Here is a 27,110-nt window from a genome sequence, read left to right as displayed (position 1 = left end):
TTTTTTTTTTTTTTTTTTTTTTTTTTTTTTGGTTGAGTCACATGTAGCCCAGGCTAGCTTCAAACTCTGTATGTAGCTAAATATGACCTTTGCTTCTCAAGTGGTAGGATTACAGGTGGGTGGCTGCATACCTGGCCTTATCTTTTCTTTATTTTTACCATATCCATGGTCCAGCTTAAAACATCACATATGCTAGGTAAGGTCATCTGTGTGTGTGTGTATGGTATACACATTCATATGTGTGCACATGCAGAGGCCAGAGGTCAAGGTGAGACATCTTCCTCTATTGCTTTCTGCCTAATTTTTTTTATTTTTAATTTTTCATCTTCTTTCTCATTTTCACTTTGTTTATTATCAGTGTGAGGGGTGCTGAGTGTGCATCATGGTGAGCACCTGGATGTCAAGGACAGTTTTGTGAAGTCAGTTCTTTCTTTTTCCCACTTTGGCACCAGTGGTCATAGATGATACAGTTTCCTGTTTTTCAGCCTGTTTCCCATCCCCATAGAATTATACCAATATATCCAATCAAAAAAAAATGTATGACACCAGGCAGTGGTGGCACATGCCTTTAATCCCAGCACTAAGGAGGCAGAGGCAGGCAGATCTCTGTGAGATCCAGGACAGCCAGAGCTACAGAGAGAAACCCTGTCCCAGAAGGAAAAAAAAAAAAAGGTGTATGTGACCCAGGCCTCCGTGGTGAAAAATTCCTTGAGAACGAAGTCAGTTTACCCATGTGTATTGTTCATTCCCTTGAGCCATTTATGTGGGGCACTATTTGCAGAAACTCCTGACTTTTAGACCTGTGCAGGATGCTGGACCATTCCACATTATCCCTCAGGAATGAATCTTTGGAGGAAGCAAGTATGCTAGGCTAAGATCAGGCCTGAGGAAGACATTTCCCTTAAAAACAAACAAACACTCCACCAAGCTACATTTGGGTTCATATAGAACTCATTTTAAAACATTCATACCTCGTGAGATGCCTCAGTGAGCAAAGGAACTTGCCACCAAGTTTAATGACTTGAGTTCTGTCCCTGGGACCCACATAATGGAAGGAGAGAACCAACTCTTACAAGTTGTTCTCTGATTATGCATGCTATTGCATTGTCTCTCTCTCTCTCTCTCTCTCTCTCTCTCTCTCTCTCTCTCTCTCTCTCTCTCATACACACACAGGCACACACACAATAAATATGGTTTAAAATTTTAATTGAACATAAGTGCCCCAGGAACAGTAACTACATGCATCAACCATTTCTTCTTTAGAGTGATTTGCGCCTCAGTGGGAAAGCCTGATCAATTCTGGGAGTCTGAGTTCTTTGGGATCAGACCTGGGTGATCTAATCAGACACCAAACAAACAAACAGGAGAGATGGAACAAGAGGTCCCCAAAGACTTAAAAATCATTTTCTTTCTGTGTTGATTTTGAAAAGGGACCACAGCCTGCTCTGCTGCAGACTGGCAAACCACTGAGCCACTGACAAGTAGAGTCTACATAGGCTTTGAGTTCACATCTCTGGGGTGTCGGGCCTGAAGGAGCATCCCTCTAATCTCCACTCCAGAGGTGGAGGCTGGGAGATCAGAAGTTCAAGGCCAGTTTAGACTATATCTTGAATTTGAGGCCAGCCTAGGCTACTCGAAGACCTTATCTCAACAAATGAACAACGAAACAAAGAAAGGCTAGAAAGATGGCTCAGCATTTAAGAGCACTTGTAAAGGACCAAGATTTGATTCCCAGCACCCACTCAGTGGTTGACAACTGTCTGTAACACCAGTTCCAGGGAATCTGACGCCCTCTTCTGGCCACTGTGGGCACTGCACACACATGGTACATTTCGCAACATGTGGGCAAAATATTCATACACATATAAAAGACCCTCCCCTTCCCCCAGAAAACTAAAAGAGAAAAAAGAATAACCACTGGGTTTGCTTTTGATTTTGAGATAGGATTTTACTGTATACCCCAGGCTGGCTGTGCTAGATCTCACTGTGTAGACCAGGCTGGCCTCAGACTCACAGGGATAACCCCACCTGCCTCTAACTTCCAAGTGCTGGGTTAAAGGCATGTACCACCACTCCTGGTCGCTCCAAGACTTTTTAATCCTCCTGCCTCGGCCTTCTAAGTTCTGGAATTGGCAGGCAAGTACCACCATGCAGAACTGGTCTGAGCTTTATTCACTCTATTTTTCATTAATTATTAATTTGTTGCTCCCCATCTCGGGGTTGTCTCACATTCGGAGCTGTCTTCTTCTATCAGACTTCCAAGCGCTGGGGTCACAGGCACACATGCTCCACCATGCCTGGCTGGTCTGGTTTTGTTTGTTTGGTCATTGAATTGCTTACATTTATCTGTTTCGAGTGTGTATGTACACGTGCAGTGATCAAAAGGTTTTAGATTCAGCTCTCCCTTCATCATGTGGGTCCCGGGGATTGAACTGGGGTTATCTGGCTTACCAGCAAACACTTTCACCTGCTTTTAATTTACGTGAATGATGTGTATGTACTTGTACATGTATGCACACTCACATGTGGATGCCCCTGGAGTGGAGGGAGGAAGTTGGAGATGGAGTTATAGGTAGTTATAAACTGCCTAACCTGGGTGCTGGGAAAGAAACTCAGGTCCTCTGGAAGAGCAGCAAGTTCCCTCTCCCTCTCTGTCCTGGGACCCAATATGTAAACCATGCTGACCTTGAACTCAGCCTGCCTCTGCCTCCTGAGTGCTGGGATTAAAGGTGTGCGCCTCCATGCCTGGTCCTGCTTTTATGTTTTGAGAGTGTCTCCTATATGCCTGGAGGTAGAAGATAACCTTGAACTTTTGCTCTTCCTGCCTCCTGAGTGCTGGGGTTACAGCCATGTGCCACCATTCCTGGTTTTTCTGTAGTCTGAAGATCTAACCCAGGGCTTTATACATGCTAAGCAAACGCCCTACCCCAGTCCCTGGGGACATAGCTTTAACATTGATTCATTTATTGGCTGGGACCTTGAACCTGGAACCACTGCCTCATCAATTCTTTCCTCTGTAAAATGGAAGAGAGGAAAAATATTAGAATCTCCCAGGAGTGGGGGCTTCTCTGTGTGGCAATGGGGCATGATAATCAAGCTGCCAGTGCCCCCTGTATCTCACATCGGGAACAGCAGCCTGGAAATCCTAGGCTACCATGGCCCTGAAGATAATGGGGTCTCAGGCAAGGAAGAGTGTGTGAAGGAAGAGTCACAGGGTTGAGGGTGGGGGGAAACAACAGAGCTTTGGGGCACTGCAGAAATCTGGGAGAAAAATCCAATGAAAAGCAGAAAACACGTGGGAGGCACAATTTTGTTAACCTTTTAAAAAGAGATTTTATGTATGTGTGAGTGTTTTGCCTGCATGTGTGTATGTGCACCTGTGTGTGCTTGGTGCTAGTGGGGTTCAAACAGCACCTGACTCTGGAACTAGAGTTCCAGGTCCCCGAGAGCCATCACGTGGGTGCTGAGAACAGAACCTGGAGCCTCTGCAAGAGCAGCCAATGCTCTAAAGCCCCGACCCATCTCCCGAGGCCCCCACATTCCTTCATCTTGAGCTAGGCAGGCATGGCGGCACAGGCCTGGAATCCTGGCAGTCAGGTGACCATCACGGGATCTACACATTAAAATTCGATGATAGGTAGAGTCACACAGCAAGATCCTGTCACAAAACCAGAAGCAACCACGGAAACAAAACAAACCTGCTGTTGCAGGTCCCTTTCTCTCTTCCCAGTCCTCCTCATCACCTGACAATCGCTCCACTGTGCCATCCTTTCCGGGGCTAGTTGCCAGAGAAACCTGGCTCATCTTCATGACTCTTTCCACTAATGACATGCACAGGTTGACACACGCCGTAGAGAGACACCATAGGATGACACAAGGTACCCAGAGCGACAGAATGACACATGCGTGCACATAGTTAATCTCCCCGCCCCCACACACACTCACTCATCCACCCACCTGCAAACACAGTCCCAGACACTCTCCATTCTTGAGTCAGGCTTCTGAACCGCTCCTGCCCTATCTCCCACCTCCTTCCTGACCCACTGCTTAAAACGGTGACTGTAGCAAAAATGACTTCATGATCTCCCTGTCCTGAGCCAAATTACAAAATGATTTGGAAAGGGCTCAAAACGCCCTTCTTTAGAAGTTTCTGGATACACCAATACCCAGGAGCATGCACCTTCAGAACGCATGTACATTTCCACTTGGCCTCACATTGTAACACACAGACACTCCACTCTCCTAGCCCACATAACGCAAACTGCTGCATGTTTATGAGTTTCTCTCTACCACGAGCTCGGTTTGGTCAGCCTACCCGACACCCCACGCCCGGGAATCCCTGACCACATCTCCACCCATGCTCTGTCTCTCTCTTTTCCTTCTCTGTCCCGCCGTCGGGGTTCCTGGGCGAGGAGGCATCTCCGCCCGCCCGAGTCGCTGGCCAGAACCACAGCTTTCACCCCGCCATTCAGGATAAGGAAGCGAAGAGACCACAGAGGGAGGCGGGGGATGACAGGGTGACATCGAGGGGACAGCCCCACCGCGCGCGTGGGGAGGCAATTCAGGCTGCAGACAGGTTGTCCCGAAAGACTTGGTCTCCGCGCCCCCTGGCGGATGCTGGTCCCCGACGGGCTCCGGACGCGAAGAAGAGTGAGGCCGGCGCGCGTGGGAGGCCATCCCAAGGGGAGGGGTCGGCGGCCAGTGCAGACCTGGAGGCGGGGGCCACCAGGCAGGGGGCGGGGGTGAGCCCCGATGGCTAGCTAGTCCGTCATCTCTTTGCTCAGACCGGCTAGAGCCACAGCCCCGCTCGCTCCTCATTGTCTGTGGCCCTGACCGGTGCGCCCTGGTGCCATAGTGCGGCCCGGAGGGGCAGCCTCTTCTCGTCATTGCAGTCCCAGCCGCAACTATAAGAGGCGGTGCCTCCCGCAGTGGCCGCTTCAGCCCAGCAGCCAGGGCAGCAAACCATGCTGCCTGCGGCCCGCCTCCAGAGTTACTAGAGCCAGCCTGCGAACTCTCACAACTGCCCTCAGCGCCGCGTCCAGTCCCACCGTCGCGGGCAGCCACCAAAGCCGCCAGAACTGCAGCACAGAACCGGCAAGGCCAGGCAGGCCATGGGGCTCTGGGCGCTGCTGCCCAGCTGGGTTTCTGCTACTTTGCTACTGGCACTGACCGCCCTGCCCGCAGCCCTGGCCGCCAACAGCAGTGGCCGATGGTGGTAAGTGAGCTAGTACGGACGGGGTCGCCACTTGTCCTGGGGCACAGAGCCAGGAACTGGCCCTACCCAGCTCCCACGCTGTGGGGATCACCAACCCACAGACTCCCTGCTGCACTATGACTTCACCACATCCAGGGTGCTCTCACCTAAAACTAACCCAAGGACCAGCTCTGCTGAAGTGGGGCGAATCATTCGCAGGCAGAAGCCCAGATACATCAGGCTCAGAGCCCACCCCATCTAATAAAACTCCTTCCCATGAGCACCAGGTCGGGCCTCATTGTGGTGGGTACTTAGGCGTCCCTCGGGTCTCGAACCAAAGAAGCAGCTATTAGCTTGGAAAAGGGTGAGAAAAGGATGGGATTCCTAAACATTTCAAGGTGGGCAAGGCTGCAGGCTGGGTTTCCTCTCCGGGGCTGTCTTGAAGGAAGATGGAAGCCATGCATGGACTCATAGTGCCTTCTCTGTCCACTCGCCACACCTAGGGGCTCAGTGGTACCAAACTCAAGAACCCAGGGAGCTATTATTGATCCTCTATTGCTCTCTCTAGGCACATAGGCCCAGGCAAGGACAGGGTTGGTTCAGCCCGCATGGTTAATGTGCAGGCCCCCTTCCCCAGACTGAGCCCTTATGCGTCCATCCCACCAGGGGCATCGTGAACATAGCCTCCTCCACCAACCTGCTGACGGATTCCAAGAGTCTGCAGCTGGTGCTGGAGCCCAGTCTGCAGCTACTGAGCCGCAAGCAGCGGCGACTGATCCGACAGAACCCGGGGATCCTGCACAGCGTGAGTGGAGGGCTGCAGAGCGCAGTGCGAGAGTGCAAGTGGCAATTCCGGAACCGTCGCTGGAACTGCCCTACGGCTCCCGGGCCCCACCTCTTCGGCAAGATCGTCAACCGAGGTGGGTGCCCAGGAAAGCGACGTTTCCGGGATTAGGGGAAAAGCGGGGTCAGCTCCAGGGCATGGGCGGGCGAATGCAGGGAAGATGTCTCAGATGTCCCAGGGTTCCGCGATCAACCTGCGGATGGCCAGATGCCCTGCGCTCAGACTCATAGGTCAGACTTAGGCTCCAGGTTCTTTCCAGCCAGGCATTTTGAGCATGATCTTTAACTTTTCTGAGCCACTGGCCCACAGAAAGGGAATTCCGGATCGTGGGCGCTGGGCGACAGTTGACCTTTTCCAGCCTCCCTCAAAGGTGCCTTGGGAAACTGCTCGCTGAGGGGCCGGGTTGTGCTTCGCACTCAGCAAAGTTTGCACTGCCAACACCGACCGACCGAGAGTTTGGTCTAGTAGAGTTCTTGGCTATGCAGCGTTGATCTACTTGGGATATCCTCTTTGGCGCTGTCCCACTTACGCTCTAGACTCTCATTAAAGCATGGTGAGAAGTGTATTCATGGATTCACGCACGCGCACCTGCTTTCTCTATGAGACCTGGAGACCAGCTTTTCAGCACTTCGGCCTATCGGTTGTGGGTTGTCAGGCCTCCAAGGGCCGACCGAGTCCAGGTGTTGGACTGTAGGGTACCAAGCCTTTCAAAGAGGGTGCTGACCGGGCTCCACGAGTTCTCTCAACTGGTGCGGGGTCGCTTCACCCACAGGCTGCCGGGAAACAGCATTTATCTTCGCAATCACCTCCGCCGGGGTCACACATTCGGTGGCGCGCTCCTGCTCCGAAGGTTCCATTGAGTCTTGCACCTGTGACTACCGGCGGCGAGGCCCTGGGGGCCCCGACTGGCACTGGGGGGGCTGCAGCGACAACATCGATTTCGGCCGCCTCTTCGGTCGAGAATTCGTGGACTCTGGGGAGAAGGGGAGGGACCTGCGCTTCCTCATGAACCTTCACAACAACGAGGCAGGGCGCACGGTATGTCGGTATGTTGGTATGTCCGGCTGTACGCTGGAGCCAGGGGCAGGAGCGGAGGTGGAGTGGAGTAACGGTCCAGGATAAGGACAGAGGCACACGGAGAGGGCTTCCTGGGGGAGTGGGAGTCTAGGAGGGAAGACAGAGAAGAGGGGGTGGCCGAGGGCAGAGGGATCCCTGATCTGATGACAGACTAGGTTAGGTTAACAGTCAATGCAACACATAGGATGTACTGCGATGGTTCCGTGGCACGCTTTTGAAAAATAAAACTGACTCGCTGGTGTGGCGCTGTCTGGCCACATTTCAGCAGGCAATTTCGCACTTCCGTTCCCCTGGACTTAGTTACACCTGGACCTTGGTTGAGGTTTCCACAGCAGCCACACGACGGGGTGGGGGTGGGGTGGAGTTGGAGTAGGTGGTAGTATGTAGGATGTTGGCTTTGACCCTGCGACATTTTTCCTTCCCGCCTTCCCTCCTCCCCCAGACCGTGTTCTCCGAGATGCGCCAGGAGTGCAAATGCCACGGGATGTCCGGCTCGTGCACGGTGCGCACGTGTTGGATGCGACTGCCCACGCTGCGCGCCGTGGGCGACGTGCTGCGCGACCGCTTCGACGGCGCCTCCCGCGTCCTGTACGGCAACCGGGGCAACAACCGCGCTTCGCGGGCGGAGCTGCTGCGCCTGGAGCCCGAAGACCCGGCGCACAAGCCGCCCTCCCCTCACGACCTCGTCTACTTCGAGAAGTCGCCCAACTTCTGCACCTACAGCGGACGCCTGGGCACAGCCGGCACAGCCGGGCGTGCTTGCAACAGCTCGTCTCCGGCTCTGGACGGCTGTGAGCTGCTGTGCTGCGGCCGGGGCCACCGCACGCGCACGCAGCGCGTCACGGAGCGTTGCAACTGCACCTTCCACTGGTGCTGCCACGTCAGCTGCCGCAACTGCACGCACACGCGCGTGCTGCACGAGTGTCTGTGAGGCGCTGCGCCTCCGGGAACGCTTCCCCTGACCAGCTCTCTGGCACTCGAGACCCACCCCATTCGCCCACCCTGGCACCTCCAGTCACGTTCCCGAGGTTCACAGTGACCCATCTCTCCCACCTCCTACCTGGGGGCTCCTTAAACCACTTGCCTGAGGCAGTAGGAACCCTTTTGCCATCCTGAGGGCCCTGCCTCAACCTACCTCCCTCCCTCTTGGTGGGAGACCCCTTGTTGCACGGCCCCCTACTTGGCCAGGGGGCGAGAGGAGGGCTCCTCTTCTCCTGGGGGAGGGGGGTCAGCTATGAGGTGTTGCAGTCCCAGCTGTACTGTGTCAGTGACCTCCCTATCTCATTCCACCTCTTCTTCCGCTCTCCCAGCATCCCTACAGGCCCCTTCCATTCACTGTCTAGCCAGCACACCTGGGCAGCAGGGTCTTTCCTCTCCCACCCGTACGTAGCTGAAGTCAGAGGTTCCAGGGTGAAAGGGCGGCTGTGATGATGTGGGAAATAAGGTTAGAAAACCCAGCAGAAAAAGCTCCATTCCCCTAGTCTCTGTGATGGAGCCACTGAACAGCTGTGAAGCATGCCTCCTTCAGCCGCCTCCCACCCCTTCCTGTCCTGCCTCCTCATCAGTGTGTAAATAATTTGCACTGAAACGTGGATACAAAGCCACGAGTTTGGTTATGTAAATAAAACTATTTATTGTGCCGGGTTCCAGCCTGGCTTGCGGAGACCGCCTTCACCCCGACTCCTCTGTTCTGCCCTTAACCTCGTTGTTATCCAACTTTTTTTTCTTTTACCCAGTTTCTCAAAGATGCCCTTGCCCACCGGATCAGTATTTCCTTCCACTGTAGCTATTAGTGGCTCTTCACTCCCATCAATGTATCTTTCTCTGAAGAATAAAATCGATATTTTTATCAATGACTCTGTTCCATGAATCCAGAACACAACATGGTTTACAGTGCCCCCCCAAGGATACTTACTTTTCTTAATCAAATAGAAGAGATATATTGTTGAAGAACTCTTTTCCTGGTCCCAAAAGAGGACCCTGAAATTCTGACCCTTGGGTGACCTTAACTGGGGCCACTAGGGATCCAGGTCTCTCGAGAGACCCGCCTGCCCAGGAGCCCATGCTGGGCTCTCCTTCCTAGCCTAGCAGCAGCTATTTGTGTGATGAGAACAAATATGTCAACTTGGTGGGGATCAAACAGACCAACAGTCTACTTCTCCTACCTGAAAGAGTTGGGACAATGGCTACAACGGAGTGATGGCTGTGACCATGTCCTGAAAAACAGAAAGAAAAGCCCAAGCTGAAAGGGTGTCCTTGTCCCTGAGGTAGAGGTCCTCTTTTCCTGGGGTCTAGGCTTTGGGCAGAGGAAAGGCACATGCTTGTACAGGACGTGGAAATACCTTATAAGCACCCCAACTCTAGCCTTGGGGTAAGGACCAGGTTACAAGTCATGGGCCCTAGATCTGGCCCCAGACACTGGCATGTATGATGAAGAAGAGATGAGTGGAGGCCTCAGCATCCAAACAGGAGTGGGCCTTAAAGTAGCAGAACCCCAAAGAAACCCAAGAGTGGCTGGTCCACAACAAATCACTAAGCCAGCAGCTCCCACAGAGAGCCAGAAAGAGGGCTCCTCTGTTAACAGTACCTGCAGGACACCTCTGCTCACAGTCACCAGTCAGTAGGATAAGAATCCTGCTCACACTACTAACCTGACTCCAGTTCTTTCTTCCCGCCTTCCTTGTCAAACCATACCCTTAGCCCTCATGAAGGAAACACGAATCTTTCCTAAACTCTATGGCTTGTCCTTCACCATAGCCCCTTCCGCACAAGAGATGACCAGAAAAGACAGGAACGGAAACGACCAGAACATCCACCTTTGCAAGAGCAATCACTGATCTCAGCCAACTTGAGAGTTTCTTCTTCTTCCCAGGGTCCTTTGTTGTCTTTGCAGGCTACCACTACTCCCTGGAGGGTGTGAACTATGACCTCTGTTGGTTCTGAGCTCTGTGTATGGGGAGGGAAGTAGATTCAGGGCCTGTTCAATCCTACAGTGACATTTCTTTCTCTTTCTTTCCATTGGCAGAACTAGCACCAACTAGCACCCTCTCAGTTTTGATGAGTGGACCCAACTTGGAAGAGCAGGCATCTAAAAGGCCCTGAGTTGGCCAGCAGAGGTGGTGGCACAGGCCTTTAATCTCAGCACTCAGGAGGCAGAGGCAGGTGGATCTCTTTGAGTTTGAGGCCAGCCTGTGCTACAGAGTAAGTTCCAGAACAGGCTCCCAAAAAAACCCTGGGTTTCCAGTGAAGGTCATCCAGCAGAGATGTTAGTGAGCTGTTCCAGGGTGCGTGTGTGTGTGTGTGTGTGTGTGTGTGTGTGTGTGTGTGTGTAAGTTGTGGGGGCACCGCTAGACAATGCCCAGTGTTGAGAGAAGCAACAGGGTGGGTCAACCAGGCTGTCTCCAACCACACTCACCTAACTCCTAACTCCAGGAATTGGAGCTTGTAGAAACTGGGGTCCTAAGCTGAGCTGACTTGCAGGAGTTGGAAGAAGAGCTCTCTCTTTTTCTGTCTCTCTCTGTCTCTCTCTGACTATCTCTGTCTCTGTCTGTCTGTCTCTCTCTTCTTCTCTGTTCCTAAATAGGTGTTCAGCATATCTCTTGCTTTCTCAGTCTCCATCACCTTGATGGTTAATTGGGAATAGCCATCATTGCCCTTTACGCAGGTGATAAGGTTTAAGTGAGACAGTGTTTGTGACGGCTTGGGTCATGAGAACAACGACTGATACCTTTTCTGGACCAGCCATGTGTCAAATGTTGGCAGTACAGTGATGTGTAAGCCGGAGACCCAGTCAGGGAATCAACCATGCCAATAAACATTGTCAGCATAACTGGGGGAGGTCGGTTTACAGGGAAAGGCCCTCTGTGTGCACAGGAAATTTGAGGATAAAGTCTAGTACCCTATCCTTCAGCATGGCAAACACCCTTCTCTTCCAGGGGCTGGAATTTGGAAGAAGGCTGCCATAGTGAAAACACAGATTAAGGCTAGGTCCTAACAGAGAATGCACAACAAAATAAAGCTTCACGTAGAAGCGCTGGGAGTGTGACTCGATGGTAGAGCATGTGTGAGGACCTGCGTTTGATCCCCAGCACTTGGTGGAGGTAAAGGAGCTCTGGGGTCTACAAGCACAGTCCAGGAGCTGAGTATTAACCTGTATTATCTGTGCTGCTCTCACTCGGAACTGGAGTCAGTAGATCAGCAGATCTGGTATTGGCGTTGGGTGAGGGCTATACCTAGAAAGAGTCTCAGGGCTCGAAACACCAGGTGATGGCCATAAGATAGGCAGTCGGTGGTGGCGCACGCCTTTAATCCCAGCAATTCGGGAGGCAGAGGCAGGCAGATCTCTGTGAGTTCGAGGCCAGCCTGGTCTACAGAGTTAGTTCCAGGACAGAGAAACCATGTCTTGAAAAACCAAAAAAAAAAGGTAAGATGACATCTTCAGGAATGTGCCTGAGGAACCTTCCTGCAACTTCCACCCATTTCTGATCATCAGGTGCCACACAAATACACACCAGGGGGATCTGGGGTTGGCAAGGACCCTGGACACAAAGCTGACCTCAGTAAGTGCTTCAGGGACTAGTCCTGAAATATCCCAGGGGTGGCGGAAAAGCTGGGATGACAGAGATGGCAGGGTGCACAGTCCCTGGGGGGGGGTCAGCAAGCCGACTCCATGAACACCCCGCCGCCGCAGCTTGCACCTTGGAAAAACCCAGTCAGTGGGGCTGCAAATACCCTAGGGTGCAGCCCCCCTTCCCTACGGCCCCAGGCAGGCTCAGTCCTCTCCTCCAGGCCAGAGGGAGAAAAATAACAAAATGAGGAGAAAATAAGCTGTTTGGCTGTGGTGTGAGCAGGAATATCCGTGCAGAGCTGCCCACCACGCACCCTCACTCACTTTTTCCACACCCAGCCAGGGCCCAGCATGAGACAGACCACCCCCTTGCCCCCTCCCCCGTCTGGTCTAAAAGCAGACACACTGGGTTGGTGAGAGAGCAGCAGGTTATAAATATGCCCAGGGAACTGCCGCCAACTCGCTCCCCTGTCATCCCCTGGGAGGGGGTAGGGTGGGGTGGCACCTAAGGAGGAGCCAGGGCTGCCCTATTCCCTGAGGCCCAGGAGGAAGTGGGACTTCCAACCAGCTACTGCAATATTTATTTATTTATACCTTTCCCAGGTGAATGACCCACCGCTCTTACACATACATTTGGACTTTTGTTTATCTCACACACGGGGTTCCCCACCCTCCCTGGTACTGTGGCCACAGTCCAGCATGAAAGGGGTCAGCCGGGCACTCAGTGTCAAGGTGCAACCCCGGGCTGCTTCTTTTCCCCCCACCCTTCAGAAAATAGCTCATTCACTCATTCATTCATTCACTCACTGAGCAGGTATTTCCCAAGGTGTGCACATACAACTGCTGTCACGAGTGTGCGCACACACGCACGCACGCACATTCTACTCCTGTGTGTTCACATCAGCTCCAGCCTCTCCTGCATGCAGGGTCCTCTGCCTTTAACCTGGCAGCCTCCTGGAGTGGGGCGGGGTGAGGTTGGCTATCTGGCATCAGCATTGTCTCAGAGTCGTATGAGGGGCTGGAGAAAGGGGGCTGAGAATAAGACCCCTCAGTGTGTTGCCTCCTTTACTTTTCCTGGTAGATAGGTCTCTTTCTCTTCCCTTTATCCTCGCAGTGTGCCAGCACGTAGGAAGGGAGAGCCCTTCTGTGGGATGCTGAGGGTACCGACTCAGGAGAGCCTCCTGCCTCCCAGACACTTGCGAAGTAGGTGCCCATCTAGGCAAGAGGGGCAGCCCTCCTCTTCCAGGGCTGAACCCCTCCCTCCTCCCTCCTCCCTATTAATCCTCGGAAGTGAAGGGGCCGTCCTTGGCGGCCCTTCAGCCCTATTGTGGCCCCTCGCCCTCTTGGGCTGGCGTCTAATTAACTCCTCCTGCCTCTGGTTTTGTGTGCCCCCCTTACTCTACCTTGTCGGCCCCGCCCCTCCGCTCGGCCCGCTCCCCCCGACGGACATTCCTGTCAGGCCGGGCCAGTGTGCCAGGGCAACCAGGGCCAGACCGAGGCCTAATCCCCCCTCCGCCTGGCCGGGCTCAGGGAGCCCCACTCACCTCCCGGCTCTCTGGGGGCTGCTCGGCTCTGCTGTGGCGGAGACACACAATCAGGACAAAGGCGCAGCCCCCAGGGGGCTAACTCAGCCTTCACGCCCAGGTTGTGCGGCATTTGGGGAGTTTAATGAATTGTCCATCACGCCTTTCAGGGCCCGCCCGTCAGCCTGGATTAATCTTCGGAGCCCTGGTGGGGTAGGAGACACTAAGCCTGTATTTATTACTCCGCCATTGTCACTAATTGAGGTAATTATCTGTGACTCTGGCCTGGCCAACAATGCTGCATTCACTCCTGGGACCTCGATGGGCCTGGCTCCCACTCTCCCGCACTAACCCTCCCTCCCTCCCTCTCCAAAACGCGCCAAGGCCTAAGATGGGCCCTGGAGCATGTTGGGAAAGTGGACAGCATTCCACAATGTTCCACCTTCAAGAGTGTCTCCCGAAGCCTCCACCACTATGAAGATGTGTTGAGGAGAAACCTGATTCTCCTAAAGTAGATGAGAAAAGAAAGCAGACAGGTTTGTCAGGCAGAGCCTTCAAAGCCACAGCCAGGCTGGCACTCCTCATTTGTGGGTAGATGGCACCAAGTTGCCCCTGTAGCCTCCAGGACTCTGGAGTGTTAGGAAGCATACTATTCCCGACTAGGTGTACTCTGAAGAGGTCCCAGAAGCTACCGGAGCTGACAGAGTGGCTGTGGGTATGTTGGAGAAGGTCAGAAAGAACAGGAAGGGTGTGTCAGGGAGCAGAAGGGCAGGGTGAAGAGCCATCCTGAGAAGAAGCAATCCAGAGTCAGAACATTCCCCAGGCCTGCACCAATGTGACAGTTAATTAGTGCCAAGTAGCAACCTCAAGAATAAACTAATTTAGATACGTGAGTAGTCCAAAGAGTAGATGCCATATGAAGATGGCTTTCTGGGCCAAGGGGATTGGTCCTGGGGAGCAGGTGTGTGTGTGTGTGTGTGTGTGTGTGTGTGTGTGTGTGTGTGTGCATGCATGCGTGTGGGGTGTGTGTGTACATGTGTGGGTGCACGTGTATGATGTGTACACACGTGTGTGTTTAAGAGATAATAAAAAAGGGAAGACTTGGATGAGACTAGATTGTGAGATCCTTGAGGACAAAAATAATTATGTTTGGGTCACTGTGGGTTTTGTTTTTTTTTTTTAGGATGGATCTGGCCAGTAGTTGCATAGAAGTTGAGGTCTGTCGGATCTTCTCATAAACAGCTGTCCTCAGGCTCTTCACTCATCTAGTACTTGGTAGAAAGAGGTGTCTAGATCATTCCTGGGCAGTCCTGGATGGGCAGCTGACCCGCTGAAACGCTAAGGATCCTGGTAGATCTCAGAGATAGATCTCAGAGCTAAAGCTCGAGCAGCGCCACCTCGTGGTGAATGTTGGGAGAGCTTCCGGGGACACTAGCTGAGAACGCGAAGCTGCAGGCAGGTTTTGGGGGGCCCCGCCATTCTCCTTCATGCTATGTTGTCAGGGCATTGTTGCTGTCACAGTTTTTTTTTTTAAATCATCCCTCCCTCCATTTTTTGGAAGTAGTGGATCATGCATCTGAGGCTGGCCTCAAGTTTCTCATGTGCTGAGGGTAACGGTGTATACCTGATTATTTTGCCTGAACCCCCTGAGTGCTAGGATTTGTGGAGCAGCCATACCCAGTTTATAGAGTTCTGGGGACCAAATGCAGGGCTTTGTGCTTGGTAGACAAGTATTCTATCAACAGAGTTACACCCCCAGGCTTAATTACCCCCTTCTTACACTATCCTTTTTGGAGGATGTGTTCCACGTCAAGCTTTAGGGGCTACAGAGTCAAACATAGTCCTCAAGTAACTCATATAGCAGCAAAATTCAAATGGTAATAAAATCAAAAAAAGGTGGAGCTGGAGAGATGGCTCAGTGGTTAAGAGCACTGACTGCTCTTCCAGAGGACCTGAGTTCAATTCCCAGCACCCACATGGCAGCTCACAACCGTCTGTAACTCCAGTTCCAGGGGATCTGACTCCCTCGCACAGGCATATATGCAGGCCAAACACCAATGCGCATAAAATAAAAATAAATAAGTTATTTTTAAAAATCAACAAAGGTGCCAGGCGTGGAGGCACAGGGCCTTTACTCCCTGCATTTGGGAGGCCAGTCAGGGGGATCTCTGGGAGTTCAGGGCCAGTTTGATTTAAATAGAAAGTTCCAGGTAAGCCAGGGCTACATAGTGAGACCCTGTCTCAAATACAGTACCATCACCACCACCACCACAAAACCAAAAAAAAAAACCAAAAAGAGAAAACATAGCAAAGGTCATGTTTAAGAATCAGGAAAAAGTTAGGCACCAAAATACAGTAAGATATTTCCAGCTCAAAACTATGTGTCATCTCTCTTTCAAATCCTCTCCCAAAAGTTCCTGTGTGTCTTTGGCCAGAGGCAGGGTCTTAATGCTTTTCCCATGTTGGCCTCGAATTCTGGGTTCAAGGGATCCCCACTCTCAGCCCTCCCAAGTAACTGGGACTACAGGTGCATGTCACTGCCCCTAGTGACGGTCAAATGTTTTGCTCTCACCTTCTCTCAAACTCTTTGTGATCTAGACCTCTTTTTCCCCCCGGGGCCTGGTTCTCTGTGGAAGTCTTATGTCTTCCCATATTCTGAATGTACCTCTTCCCTCATCTCGGTGAGAACTGCCTCAAACATCCTTACTGCCCTCACCCCCCAGGAGACCCTTCCATTTGCCTTGGCAGAGTGCCCTTGCTTGTCTGAGCTCTTGGAATGCTTTGCTGGTGGGGCTTCCCTTCACGACACCCACTGGCCATCCTTGTATGCATGTGACCAACTAGGCTTCAACCTGCCTGAGGACACAGGCTCCATGCCCTCTTTGTCTTGCCATCCTTTCCAGCACTGAGATGGGGGCATCATATGCCCTCATTAAATGATGAATAGGCAGGTTCGTGGATAAGGAAATAGATACATGGATAGCTGAATATGGAGAGTTGCTCAGATAAATGACAGACGACTTGGTGGACAGGTCGGTAAATGGATAGTTGGGGTGCACGGATGCATGGATGGAGCATCCATCCACAAAATGGCTCACAAATCCTAGTTAATACAAGGAGATTCAAAAATAGAGCCTACCCCATGCCATGCCATGCAGAGGCAGGGACAGCACCTAGCTTCATACTTCCTCACTAATATGTGGCATCTTGGAAACTTGTCTCCCAGAGGCCTTCGTGGATGTATTCTCATTCCCTGTAAGTCCAAGTCAAGGACTTTCCCTCTTTCCTATCCTCCTCCTTCTTCTTTTTTAAACTCGGGGAGGGCTCACAAATGTGAACGTCACCCTTGCACAGGCACGGTGTGAGTCTCCTCTCTCCATCGCTCCAGGTGTCAGCGCATGTATGAGTTCCCTGAAGGCAGAGAGCATGCCTGGGCCTCCTCTGCGTCCCTGTATGAGTTCCCTGAAGGCAGAGAGCATGCCTGGGTCTCCTCTGCGTCCCTGTATGAGTTCCCTGAAGGCAGAGAGCATGCCTGGGTCTCCTCTGCGTCCCTGTATGAGTTCCCTGAAGGCAGAGAGCATGCCTGGGTCTCCTCTGCGTCCCTGTATGAGTTCCCTGAAGGCAGAGAGCATGCCTGGGTCTCCTCTGCGTCCCTGTATGAGTTCCTTGAAGGCAGAGAGCATGCCTGGGCCTCCTCTGCGTCCCTGGCACACATGGTCAACGGGCAAGTGAGTAGTTATGGACAGAGCTCATTCCTGTCCTCCATGGACACACTTTGCACACGTCCCAAGTCTCTCCCGGTGTTCAGCAGCTTCTCTTGTCCGCCTCTCCTCTCTCAAGAACACATCCACACCACTGATCTCTGTGGCCTGTGTCTGGGTTTTCTCACCCATTTGTGGCTGGCCTCACTCAGGACACCTCAGAGTTCTCCCAGGTCTGAAAATGACGGGTTCCTGGCTCCCCTAATACCTTATCAAGTATGAAAGAACTGTGGGGCAGAAAATGCCCCCTGTTTGGGGCCCCCAATCGAGCAATCCTCCTGCACCTGTAATCTTTTCTCCTGATCAGGGAAGAAGTTCCAGGGGGGGAGGTGGCTGTGGCCTCCCTCAGGAGGCTGGGTGGCTGGCAGACACAGCTAGATTTAGAAGTCATTTTCACAGCAGGGAGTCTCTAACCTGCCACCCACAGGGTGGCCAGCCTAAGATACTACTTACCAGGGTCTGGCCCTGAAACCTACAGTCTCTCTCTCTCTCTCTCTCTCTCTCTCTCTCTCTCTCTCTCTCTCTCTCTCTCTCTCCTTCTCACCCAGAACTTTGGCAAATGGTCCTGACTTCATCCTTGGCAAGCTCTGCTAGAAGGCGTGTGTTAGTTGCCCTGACACCTTAAATGCCCAAGTGTTCCCTGGACGAAAGGGGTGGTTGTTATCTCACCTAGGACTTGTCTTTTTCAATGTTGGGAACCAGTCTCAGGACTTTGTATGTTCTAGGCCAGGACACTACCGCGAAGCCGCCCTCCAACCTTACCCTCCCAGGGATGGATTATGCTCCCTGGCCCCTTATTTTTTAGAGACAGAATTTTGATGGGCTGAGCTGGGCTGGAATTTGCTATGTAAACCAGGCTGGGCTTAAACTTGCAAGATCCTCCTACCTCTACCTCCAATTTAGAGGAAAGTGCCACCATGCCTGGCGTCTTTTTCTCTCTTTTTAAAATATATATTTATTTTTGCCTGGATGGCCCGGAACTCACTCTGCAGAACACCCAGAGATCCACCTGCCTCTGCCTCCTGAGTGCTGAGATTAAAGGTATGCTCCACCAGCTGGGTTCCTTTCTAATTTTTATCTAAATGTCACCTCCTCCATGGACTCTCCCTGGATCTCATAGGATGTCCCTTGATTGACTCCTCCCAGAACTTAACACAAGAACCCAGTACTTCATGTTTCACCTTTATCACACTGTTGGGCAGGCCTTGCCACAGCTACCCTTTGAACTCAGCCCAGGGACTCGTTCCCAGGGAGTGCTCAGTCAACGCTGGGTTAGACTTGGCAGCAGTCAGAACTGCAGTAGAAAGTGGTAAGACCTTTGGTACCTTTCATCTTTGCCCAAGGTGACCGGCCTCCTTGGCCTCCTCCACTAAGAGCCACAGGAAATGTGTAGGTTACAGACAGGATGACAGGTCAGTATTCCTGGGGAGCTCCGACCAGTGAACTGCCACCCCTGGACTTGGGAAACCCGAGTGGGCGACCCTCCTCCGCCGAATCAAGGCCCGCGGCTGGCTGTGGACTGGGGAGCCCTGCCCCCGCCCCCCTGCGTCCCGCCTTTGAGTCTCTCCGGGTGTGATGTCCAGCTAATGGAGACTAAAAGCCTGAGTGGTTGGAGAGCGGTCTGAAGAGTTGCGGGAGTCGGGGTTGGCGGGATTCGATGGGAGCAGGGACAGAGGCGGGGCCCGGGGACGGGTTCGACCTGGCCACCGAGTCTGGGCGAAGCCCCCGCTCCCGCCCAGCCGGCGGCTAAATTTACCTAGGCTGACTCAGCCTTTGCCCGGAATGGGGGGCGGGGGGAGTGCACGGGGCAGAGGGAAGAGCGGGCAGGGGTGGGGCGGGGGGCAAGGAAGGGAGCGTCCCAGCCAAGGAGACAGGATGGGCCACAAGTTTCCACCAGAGACGAGTCCTCCTCCCCCCCTCACGGCGAGCGGGAAGCCCCGAGGGAGGGACAGGTGGGGCTGGGTCAGGAAAGACACTCCAGAGCTTCATAAAGGGGAGGAGTAGATTTATTGGGCACCGACTATGTGCCCGGCGCCTTATATACATTACCGCATTAAGTCCTCACAACAACCCTGCGAGGTAGGTGTTTATAAACCCCCATTTGACAGATGAGGAGACTGAGGCTCAGGGAGGTGAAGTGATTTGGCCAAAGATCACATGGCTAGTAAATGGCAGACACAGAGGAAGTGCCCAAGGTTGGAAAGGAGAAAAAAAAAAAAAAAAAAAAAGACTTAAACGTCAGTCTTAAGCCTGTCGGCGGCGGCGTGGATGAATACGAAGAAGGGCTCGGCGCGCCCCAGAGGTCTGGGAGACCGGAGGCCTGCTCCCGGCCCCGCGCGCGGCGGCTCGGAGGTGTCAAGGCGGGAAACCGGCGCCGGGGGCCTAGGGACCCCGAAAACTGGCCGTGCGGCTGGTGTAGGGGCGGCACTCGAGCACCAGCAACCGGGGGAATCCGCGACCTGCGCGCGCCCCGTAGTGGCTCCAGCGAGTATCACACCCCGCACCGGCTGCTGAAGATCAGCCCCTCAGTCCCCTTTGCCTGGCTGTTCTCCGGGAGAGGGGCAGAAACTGTCAGGGAGGGTCCGTCCTATCAGGTGGGCGACACCGTCGGCGGCGTGCGAAATCCCGGTGACACTTCAGAGCATCACGAAGGACACGGAGATGGAGGAAAAGGGGGGAAGGCCTAAAAGTGTCCCAAGCTGATTCATTGGCTGCCTTCCCTCTCCAGCTTGGTCCACCACAGGCCAGAGGCCTGGTGATCCTGCTCTGCCTTGGGGAGCACTCACCTAAACTTGGGGAGTTGGGATAGAAGCCCTTGGTCCATTTAAATCTGAAAAACCTTGACCGTCTTCCGCGCTGCGGAAGAGGGAAGTGGGTAAGAGCCCTCAAATTCTATTCACTTACTCCCCAAATCCCAGGGACCGAAGAACGGGGCGGCAGAAGTCGCTCGTTTTACATTTACAGGAATCCGGGATGCTCGGGTGCAAAAGTAGTTAGCCTAAGGTCCACCAGCAAGTCAGTGGCAGAGTTATTACATCCAAGACAGCCCTCTCCCGATTTGCTGGTTGTGTGTGCATCCATTCCTTCTCTGCCAAAAGCTCCCCTGTCACCTGATCACTCAGTCACTAGGCTCAAGGCCTCTCCATGACTTTTTTCTCTCCTGCTAGGGACCCTGACCTGACCATCGCTTCTTCATGCCTGCCACCGTCCCTGCCCTTCGGCTTGTCTCTCCGCTCGGTTGCGAGCAGCGCCCGAATGTAGCAGGTGTTGAATCCCACCCTCATCTCCCCTGAAGCTAACCCTTGGATTGGCGATGGCTGCCTCGCCTCTCTTTCCTTTCCTCTGTTTCAAGTGTGGGAACAGGTACAGGTGGGGAAAGGAGAAACGGGAAGCAAACGAAGCCTGTAGAGAGCAAAGGAGAACGGTGAGCCCAAGGATGGATGGGCCGAGCCACGCGAGAACGAAAAGGGACTGCTCACTCTCTCTCTCGCTTCCCCTGTGGCGTTTTCCTGGTGTCCTCTCCGAAGAGGCCTTCCTCGGTTTGACCGATGACATCTGGAGTCTCCCGGATACGGTCGCTCAGCCCGGCTGTCTTCCCGCCTTCCCTGGGCCGGGTGTTTCCACCCGCAGGCAGGGTCCTCTCATTCCGCCAGGAGGCGCCTGGGGCGTCTGTGTCGCTTCCATCAGAGGAGCCACTATGGACGCTGAGCTCCTCGGCTTCGTCCGAGTCCGAATCCGGGGCGGTGTGGCGGCGGATGCGGGACACGGCTTCCCGCAACGCCCCGGCGTAGGGTCCTGGAGTCCGCGGCCAGCCCCCGCCCGTGCGCCGCAGGACCCCGGCCGCTTCCGAGCTCTTCCCGCTGCCCGCGCAGCCCGGAGCCGCTGGGCCCAAGGCCGGGTGCTCAGGGCTACCTGGCTGCGTGGGGGCGTCTCGTAGGTTCGCTTCGCCGCCGACAGGGAACCCTAAAACGCGGGAGGCGCGGTCCTCCAGGGAAGAATCGCCCTGCTCTCCTCCCTCAGCTTCGCACTCGCGCCCCCCGCCCGGCTGGTTTAGGATACGACTGCTCACCGGCAGCTTCTGGCAAGCTGAGGGATTGGCCTTGACCCCCTCGCCCTCCTCCTGGCAGGGCTGGGGTTGCCCGGGGCTGTCGCTCACAATGCACGGCTCCCCAGAGGGCAAGAGCTGCACCTGCTGGGTGCGAGGGGTCGGAACATACTGGGACTTTATCACCACGCACGTGGCGTCAATGACAAAGATGCCTTCTCTACCAGAGGGGCCTCGGGAACTGCGGGGCAGGGTGTGGGCGCGGCGGGTCGCCTTCCAGACGTCCAGGGTTTCATGCTCTGTCCCCTCTCTTTGACCCAGGGACTCTCTCCACCCGGTGCCTCCAGGAGCCCAGGGTCTGGGGAGAGTCTGGCTGTGTCTAACTGGAGGCTTTTTAGGGGAGGAAAGCCAAGACTTGGGAAGCCAAATACATTCACTTCTTTCTTTCCCTTCCCTTGAGCCCTTGAGGTGCTGCCTGGACCTGGGAGCAGGACATGGCGGGGTGCGGATGGTAGACCCAGCGGGAGCTGCCTTGGTGCCTGAACTGCCAGTAGCTTTGGCTTGGGGATGGCCGTCGCCACAACTGTTCAGGCCAGCAGCAGCTAGGCCCGAGCTTTTCTCTATCGGCCCTTTGCAGGACTCTGGCCTGGCTCTGGCCGCTGCACAGCCTGGAGCTCCTCCTAAGAGTCCCCGTCCCTGTCTGAGACCCCAAGCCCCTAGAACATCCCGGTAGATTCGAGGATCTAGCCTCTTCTTCGTGCGCCCTGCCTCTGTCCTGGTGGTGGCTGGAACTGGGGCTGATGAGGTGGGCGCCCGGGAGAGCTCCGGGCCTCGCTTAGTCCCCAGGGTCCTGTGGGGGCCTTCGTAAGAAGGTGGAGCCACATAGGGTGGCGGCCGGTCCCAGCGGCGTCTTGGGGTTGTGCCTGCAGCGCCTCTCAGCAGCAGGTGAGCCTCATAGCTAGGGGGCCCTGGTCTCCTACCTCCCCATGGCCCTGCCCACGCCACCCCTGGGTCACTCTGCGGGAACGCGGATGGACGGGGCGCTCGCCCCACCTGCCCGAAGCGCTCGGGTCTGGAGAAAACTGGGAACCCGGTTGGTTGGGCCGCCCGAAGGGCGTTCCGGGGCTCTGGGCGGGGCTGACCTAGGGGACTCCGTCGGGCCCCGCCAGCCTTGCGCCTTTTTCTCTCGGTCTCCTTGGCCTCCCGCTCCTGCGACGCCGCCTTCCTTTTCTCTTGTTCCCGGGCTCGGACCTCGGCGAGGGGCCCCGCCCGCCAGTTGGTCGCCTCCTGCAGCACCCTGGTGGCCCAGGGTCGGCGGGGTGGCGGCTCCGGGGATCCCGGGCGCAGCCTACACCTGGGACAATGAGCAGGAACCCAGGTGAGCAGTTTGTGGGGAAAGGGAGCTGAGGTCCGGGGAGCTGGGAGTACTGGAGACCACTTGGGGCAGCCATGTGGGAGGGTACGCGTGAGCGTGTGTGCGAGTGCACGTGCATATATGTTAGGGCTGAAGTCGAAATGAGACTCCTCGCCATCTCTCCATGCACACTTTAACAGCGACTGCCCCATGTCACCTCCTGCCCTTTCTCACTACCTCTCCTGTCCCCCTAAACAAGCGCTGAATGAGGCAGGCCCCAGTCCTCGACGAGTGGGGGGGAGGGAGGCGCGGGAAAGAGAAGGGGCCAGCAGGGATCGCTGGTGCCAGCAAGGAGGTCTGGACCCCACTTCCCGCCCCACCACTTGCTGCCCCTCACCCCTTCCTTCACTCACGTGCGGCTCTGGGGCCCACGGGCCCAGTAGCTGGCCTGGATGTCCATGGACTGTCGAGAAGGGACGCGACCACTGTAATGACAGGAAATAGTCTTGACTTCAATCACCAACAGCTTGGACTTCTGCACCCAGAGGCAGCTGCCCGACTCCTCATCCTGGAGATCCCGGGGGCTGTCGGGCCCCTCGGAGAATAACGGGCCATCCAGCATCCTGCCCCACCCCACCCCGGCCCCCCACCCTCCCACCCGCCCCGTGAGCCCCCTCCCAACCCAGGGAGCCGGCGCCCACTGCAGAGCGGCAGGCCCAGGGACTGGCAACTATATATACCCGGGCACACGTGTGTGCCTGCCTGTGTGTGTGTGTATGTGTGTGTGTGTGTGCGCTCGCGCGCGGGCGCGCGCGCATGTGACACGCCGCCGTGGACCGCTCCGCACTGCTACCTCCCCCATGTACACGGCCGCCCCCTGGGGCCTGGGATTGGACGCCCCTTCCCACTACTCAGGTCCCCCAAACCTAATGGAACCTGCGAATGAGCGCGCGCTCGGGTGGGGGGGGGGGACGACTTCTGATTCTTACCAAGCTTACAGTACCCCCTCCTCCAGCCCCTATTTCTGCACTCTTCCCGAAGTTTTAACCCTTTGCTTTCCTGCTTGTCAGGTTGCCTGACCACCAGTGGTCTGTCTGCCTGCCTGGACTCCTTTCTCCGACAGGGAGTGGTGAGAATAGAACTCAAGGTCTCTGCCTGCCACTCTGCTGGTTTCCATGGGGTTGGGGTGCAGGAGAGGCTGGCCCACAGCTGGGGGGGCGGGCTATTTTTAGCGTCCGTGGCATTCGGGTGCGGATGAGATGAGTAACCAGTTCAAGCAGTGGAGAGAAGAGGCGGTCGCTTTCAGGAAGCTTTTGTGCGACTCTGTGGGACAGCTGCTCCCCCGGCCCCCCCCCAAAGGTGGCACCTGCACCCTTTACTCCTCGCCTTCTTTTCTGCTGGTGTGTAAGGCAGAACTCAGTCTGTCCTGGCCACCTAAGCAACAGGACAACTCTTACTCTAGATATGGGTGCCCTTCCTTGGGCACACTAGCTCCCCTAAGCCAGAAGCCAGGATTCTGGGATTACACAGTTCTGTGCCCACACAGCTCCACCAAGCCTTATGTGGGGTGCAGACAGAGTGCTTATATACACTTGTGCTCTAACAGAGGGGGGTGGAGGAAGAATGGTGTGCTTCTGTGGTACAGACAAATCCCCTAGCAACAGAAAGGATAAAAGTGGCCTCTCTTTCCTAGAATGGGGCTCCCACTCATGACTGAATCGACGCCCAGTTCACTTGGCCCAGTGCGGCTCACCTTTTGGACTCATTCTGTTCTGGAGGGGGGGGGGTTGTTGCATCCTCAGGATTCCTCCCCCCCCCCCCCCAGGCCTGTACCAGGTGTCCCCTGATTCACCATGGTAATGTTAGTGGCAGCACAGCCCACGCCAACCCTTCCATGCAGAGACTTAGCAACCATGCCTGGCAACCATGGCAGCAGCTCGGTGGAGGGGAGGGGGGCAGGGAGGGGGGGGGAAGAGGGTGGCAACGGCTCCTGAGGAAGAAGAGACCATTTGCTCCTCTTGACTTTTAGGGACAGAAGCCTGTGAGCTTCCAAATTCTATCCCTTATGTCTTCAGCACCATCCTCAGCTGGAGACTTGGTGGGGGTTTTAGGGGGTAAATAGGAAAAACAAGAGATCCCCCCGTTTGTATTTCAGAAAAGTACATGGAACATTTGGGTACAGAGACTTCTATTTAAGGGGACAGGGACCAAAAGGGTTCTTACAGGGCAGAGACAGGACTCACTGAGGAAGAGGCAGACTGGCAGCTCCTGCTGACCCATCCACTCCCCCCTCCTGACCCCTTGCACCTACCAGCTGCACTGAAGACGCTTCCAGGTGCTCCTTTCCACTGGGTCCCACCAGCGTTCCATGGCTTTTAAAGCCCTGCCTCCTCCCTAGACAATCCTTGATGAAGGAATGCGACACAAGGAGACATTTGTCCTTCCCACCACACACCCCTACACACACACACATAAACATGTTCTAATTCTAATAATTTAGAAGTCTCCCTCCCCCAAGCTCGGGAATGTGCTGAGAGAGCTGTGAATGCAGATGCAGGGCTCCACCGGGGTGCATCCTTGAGAGGTGACCTCTGACAGAGTGTTAATGTTTTCCCCGTGTTCCATTGGGAAGCCTGCTTTGGAAGAACAAGGATAGTATGGCAGAGGTTCCTCTGAAGGCATAGGCAGAGGAGGGAGAGCCAAGGAGTTATTCAGAACCTACTCCTGGCTTGGATGCAAACTGTCCTATCAGCAAAGCAGTGGTAGCGAGGAACGCAGTCTGGCAGTCCTCATGGTGTTGACATTCAGTCTGCATAGTTTCAGCACAGACAGTGGGTCTGGTGGGTTGACCGCAGCTCTCTTTTCCTCCATGATTTACTCTACCTTACAAGAAAGGCAAGGGCCGGCAGTGGTGGCACACGTCTTTAATCCCAGCACTCGGAAGGCAGAGCCAGGCGGATCTCTGTGAGTTCGAGGCCAGCCTGGGCTACAGAGCGAGATCCAGGACAGGAACCAAAACTACACAGAGAAACCCTGTCTGTGGGTTCAGAATATCAGTCCAGCCAAATCCAAACCACTCGACCTTCCTCCAGAAACCCTGATGATGCTGGCAGACCTCTCTGCCCAAAGACCCTAATCAGTTCTCCAGTTTCCAGAGACCTAACATTAGTGAATTTACCCTGGGCCCTAACTATGGTCCAGGCAGAGGAGAAAGTAAGATAAGAGAAACTACAGGAAATAAGCCAGGAACAGTCCCAAGAGAGAATTAGAGAGGAAAATTAGTGTAGAGATAAGAAAACATAAAACCTGGAACCAGACAGTTTAAATATTAGCTTTTTTTTTTTTTTTTTGAGACATGATCTCACTATGTAGCACCTGGAACTTGCTATGTAGAGCAGGCTAGCCTCAAACTCAAGAGACCTGTCTGCCTCTGCCTCACTAGTACCGGAACTAAAGACATAGGCCTCCATGCCTGCCAGCCTTGCTTTTAAAAAATGTATTTATGTATATGCACAATGTTGTGTGTGGGGGTGCACATGGCATGTTGTAATGTGGAGGTCAGGACAATTTTGGGGAGCCTGTTCCCTTTCTACCTTTAAATGGGTTCTGGCAACCAAACTCAGTAGCTAAGCCTTCACGGTGACTGCCTTTACCTGTTAGCTGTGCTTTTACCAGGTGTGTGCCTCAGTTCTAAATTCTCTTAAAACTGGAAAAGGTTGCTGAGTGGTGGCGGCGGCGGCGGCGGCGGCGGCGGAGGAGGAGGAGGAGGAGGAGGAGGAGGAAGAGGACTTTAATCACAGTATTTGAGGAGCAGAGGCAGGCAGATCTGCACAGTGAGTTCCAGGACAGCCAGGACTACACAGAGAAACCCCGTCTTGAAAAACCAAACCAACCAACCAACCCACTAGAACTGGAGAAGGTGCTGAGATGGCTCAATTGGTAAAATATTCGTCTCAAAAGGCTCTGAGTTCAGATCCCCAGAACCTACATAAAACGCCACATATGGTGGCGTGTGCTTTTAATCCCATGGGTCCTGGAGTCTGTCGGCCAGCTACCCTTGCCTACGTCATGAAATCCCAAGCCAATGAAAGACAGTGTTTCAAAACAAAAAAGTGTCACCTAAGGTGGAAGGTGAGGACTGTCACCCAAGGCTGTCCTTCAGCTACACTTGCCTATACACACAGGCACACACAGGCACACACAAAGGTTTTTTTGTCCTTGTTTTTGTTTTTTTTTCTAGACAGGGTTTCTCTATGTAGCCCAGGCTGGCCTCGAACTCAAGAGACCCACCTGCCTCTGCCTCCTGAGTGCAGGGATTAAAGGCGTGTGCTACCATGCCTGGCTCACAAAGATTTTTTTTAAAGTCTGACCCTGAGTGCAGCAGCATGTGCCTATAATCCCAGTACTTAGGAGTCGGAGGCAGAAGGATTGCTACAAACCTGAGGCCAGCCTGATCTACATATGGTACAAAATCCTGTCTCAAAAAAAAAAAAAAAATTTGCCCAATGGCAGTGACTCACGCCTCTGATCTCAGCACTCGGGAGGCAGAGCCAGCCAGATCTCTCTGAGTTGGAGGTCAGCCTGGTCTACAGAGCGAGATCCAGGACTGGCACCAAAACTACATGAAGAAACCCTGTTTCAAAAAAACAAAAACAAAAACAAAAAAAAATCATAAATTCTCCCAAGACCAAAACCCTTAAGAGTCCCATACAACCTGTATAGTTAAACCACTGAGAACATGTACT

General features: G+C 54.2%; 2 protein-coding genes across 2 annotated transcripts; one reads left to right on the top strand and one right to left on the bottom strand.

The window, feature by feature from the left end:
* Window positions 1-5,111: 5,111 nt before the first annotated feature.
* Window positions 5,112-8,046, top strand: Wnt1 (Wnt family member 1). Its single transcript, XM_059246842.1, has 4 exons — window positions 5,112-5,215; window positions 5,861-6,114; window positions 6,811-7,076; window positions 7,558-8,046. Exons 1-4 carry the CDS (start codon window positions 5,112-5,114, stop codon window positions 8,044-8,046), a joined length of 1,113 nt encoding a protein of 370 aa, XP_059102825.1.
* Window positions 8,047-20,441: 12,395 nt separating this feature from the next.
* Ddn (dendrin) lies at window positions 20,442-22,987 on the bottom strand. The gene is made up of 2 exons (XM_059248044.1): window positions 22,779-22,987; window positions 20,442-22,365 (listed from the first exon to the last, which is right to left on the bottom strand). Exons 1-2 carry the CDS (start codon window positions 22,985-22,987, stop codon window positions 20,442-20,444), a joined length of 2,133 nt encoding a protein of 710 aa, XP_059104027.1.
* Window positions 22,988-27,110: the final 4,123 nt, after the last annotated feature.

The sequence above is a fragment of the Peromyscus eremicus genome, chromosome 20 (genome assembly GCF_949786415.1).
Source record: "Peromyscus eremicus chromosome 20, PerEre_H2_v1, whole genome shotgun sequence".
Taxonomy (NCBI): Eukaryota; Metazoa; Chordata; class Mammalia; order Rodentia; family Cricetidae; genus Peromyscus; species Peromyscus eremicus.
This window is presented reverse-complemented; position numbering and strand designations above follow the sequence as displayed.

Bases quoted from the DNA above. Each gene is read 5' to 3' on its own strand.
- Ddn (XM_059248044.1), bottom strand. From the start codon at position 22,987: ATGCTGGATGGCCCGTTATTCTCCGAGGGGCCCGACAGCCCCCGGGAT. The intron at 22,366-22,778 runs GTGAGTGAAGGA...TCATTGTCCCAG, and splicing joins CGTGGGCCCCAGAGCCGCAC to GTGTAGGCTGCGCCCGGGAT.
- Wnt1 (XM_059246842.1), top strand. From the start codon at position 5,112: ATGGGGCTCTGGGCGCTGCTGCCCAGCTGGGTTTCTGCTACTTTGCTA. The intron at 6,115-6,810 runs GTGGGTGCCCAG...CTTCACCCACAG, and splicing joins CGGCAAGATCGTCAACCGAG to GCTGCCGGGAAACAGCATTT. The intron at 7,077-7,557 runs GTATGTCGGTAT...CTCCTCCCCCAG, and splicing joins ACAACGAGGCAGGGCGCACG to ACCGTGTTCTCCGAGATGCG.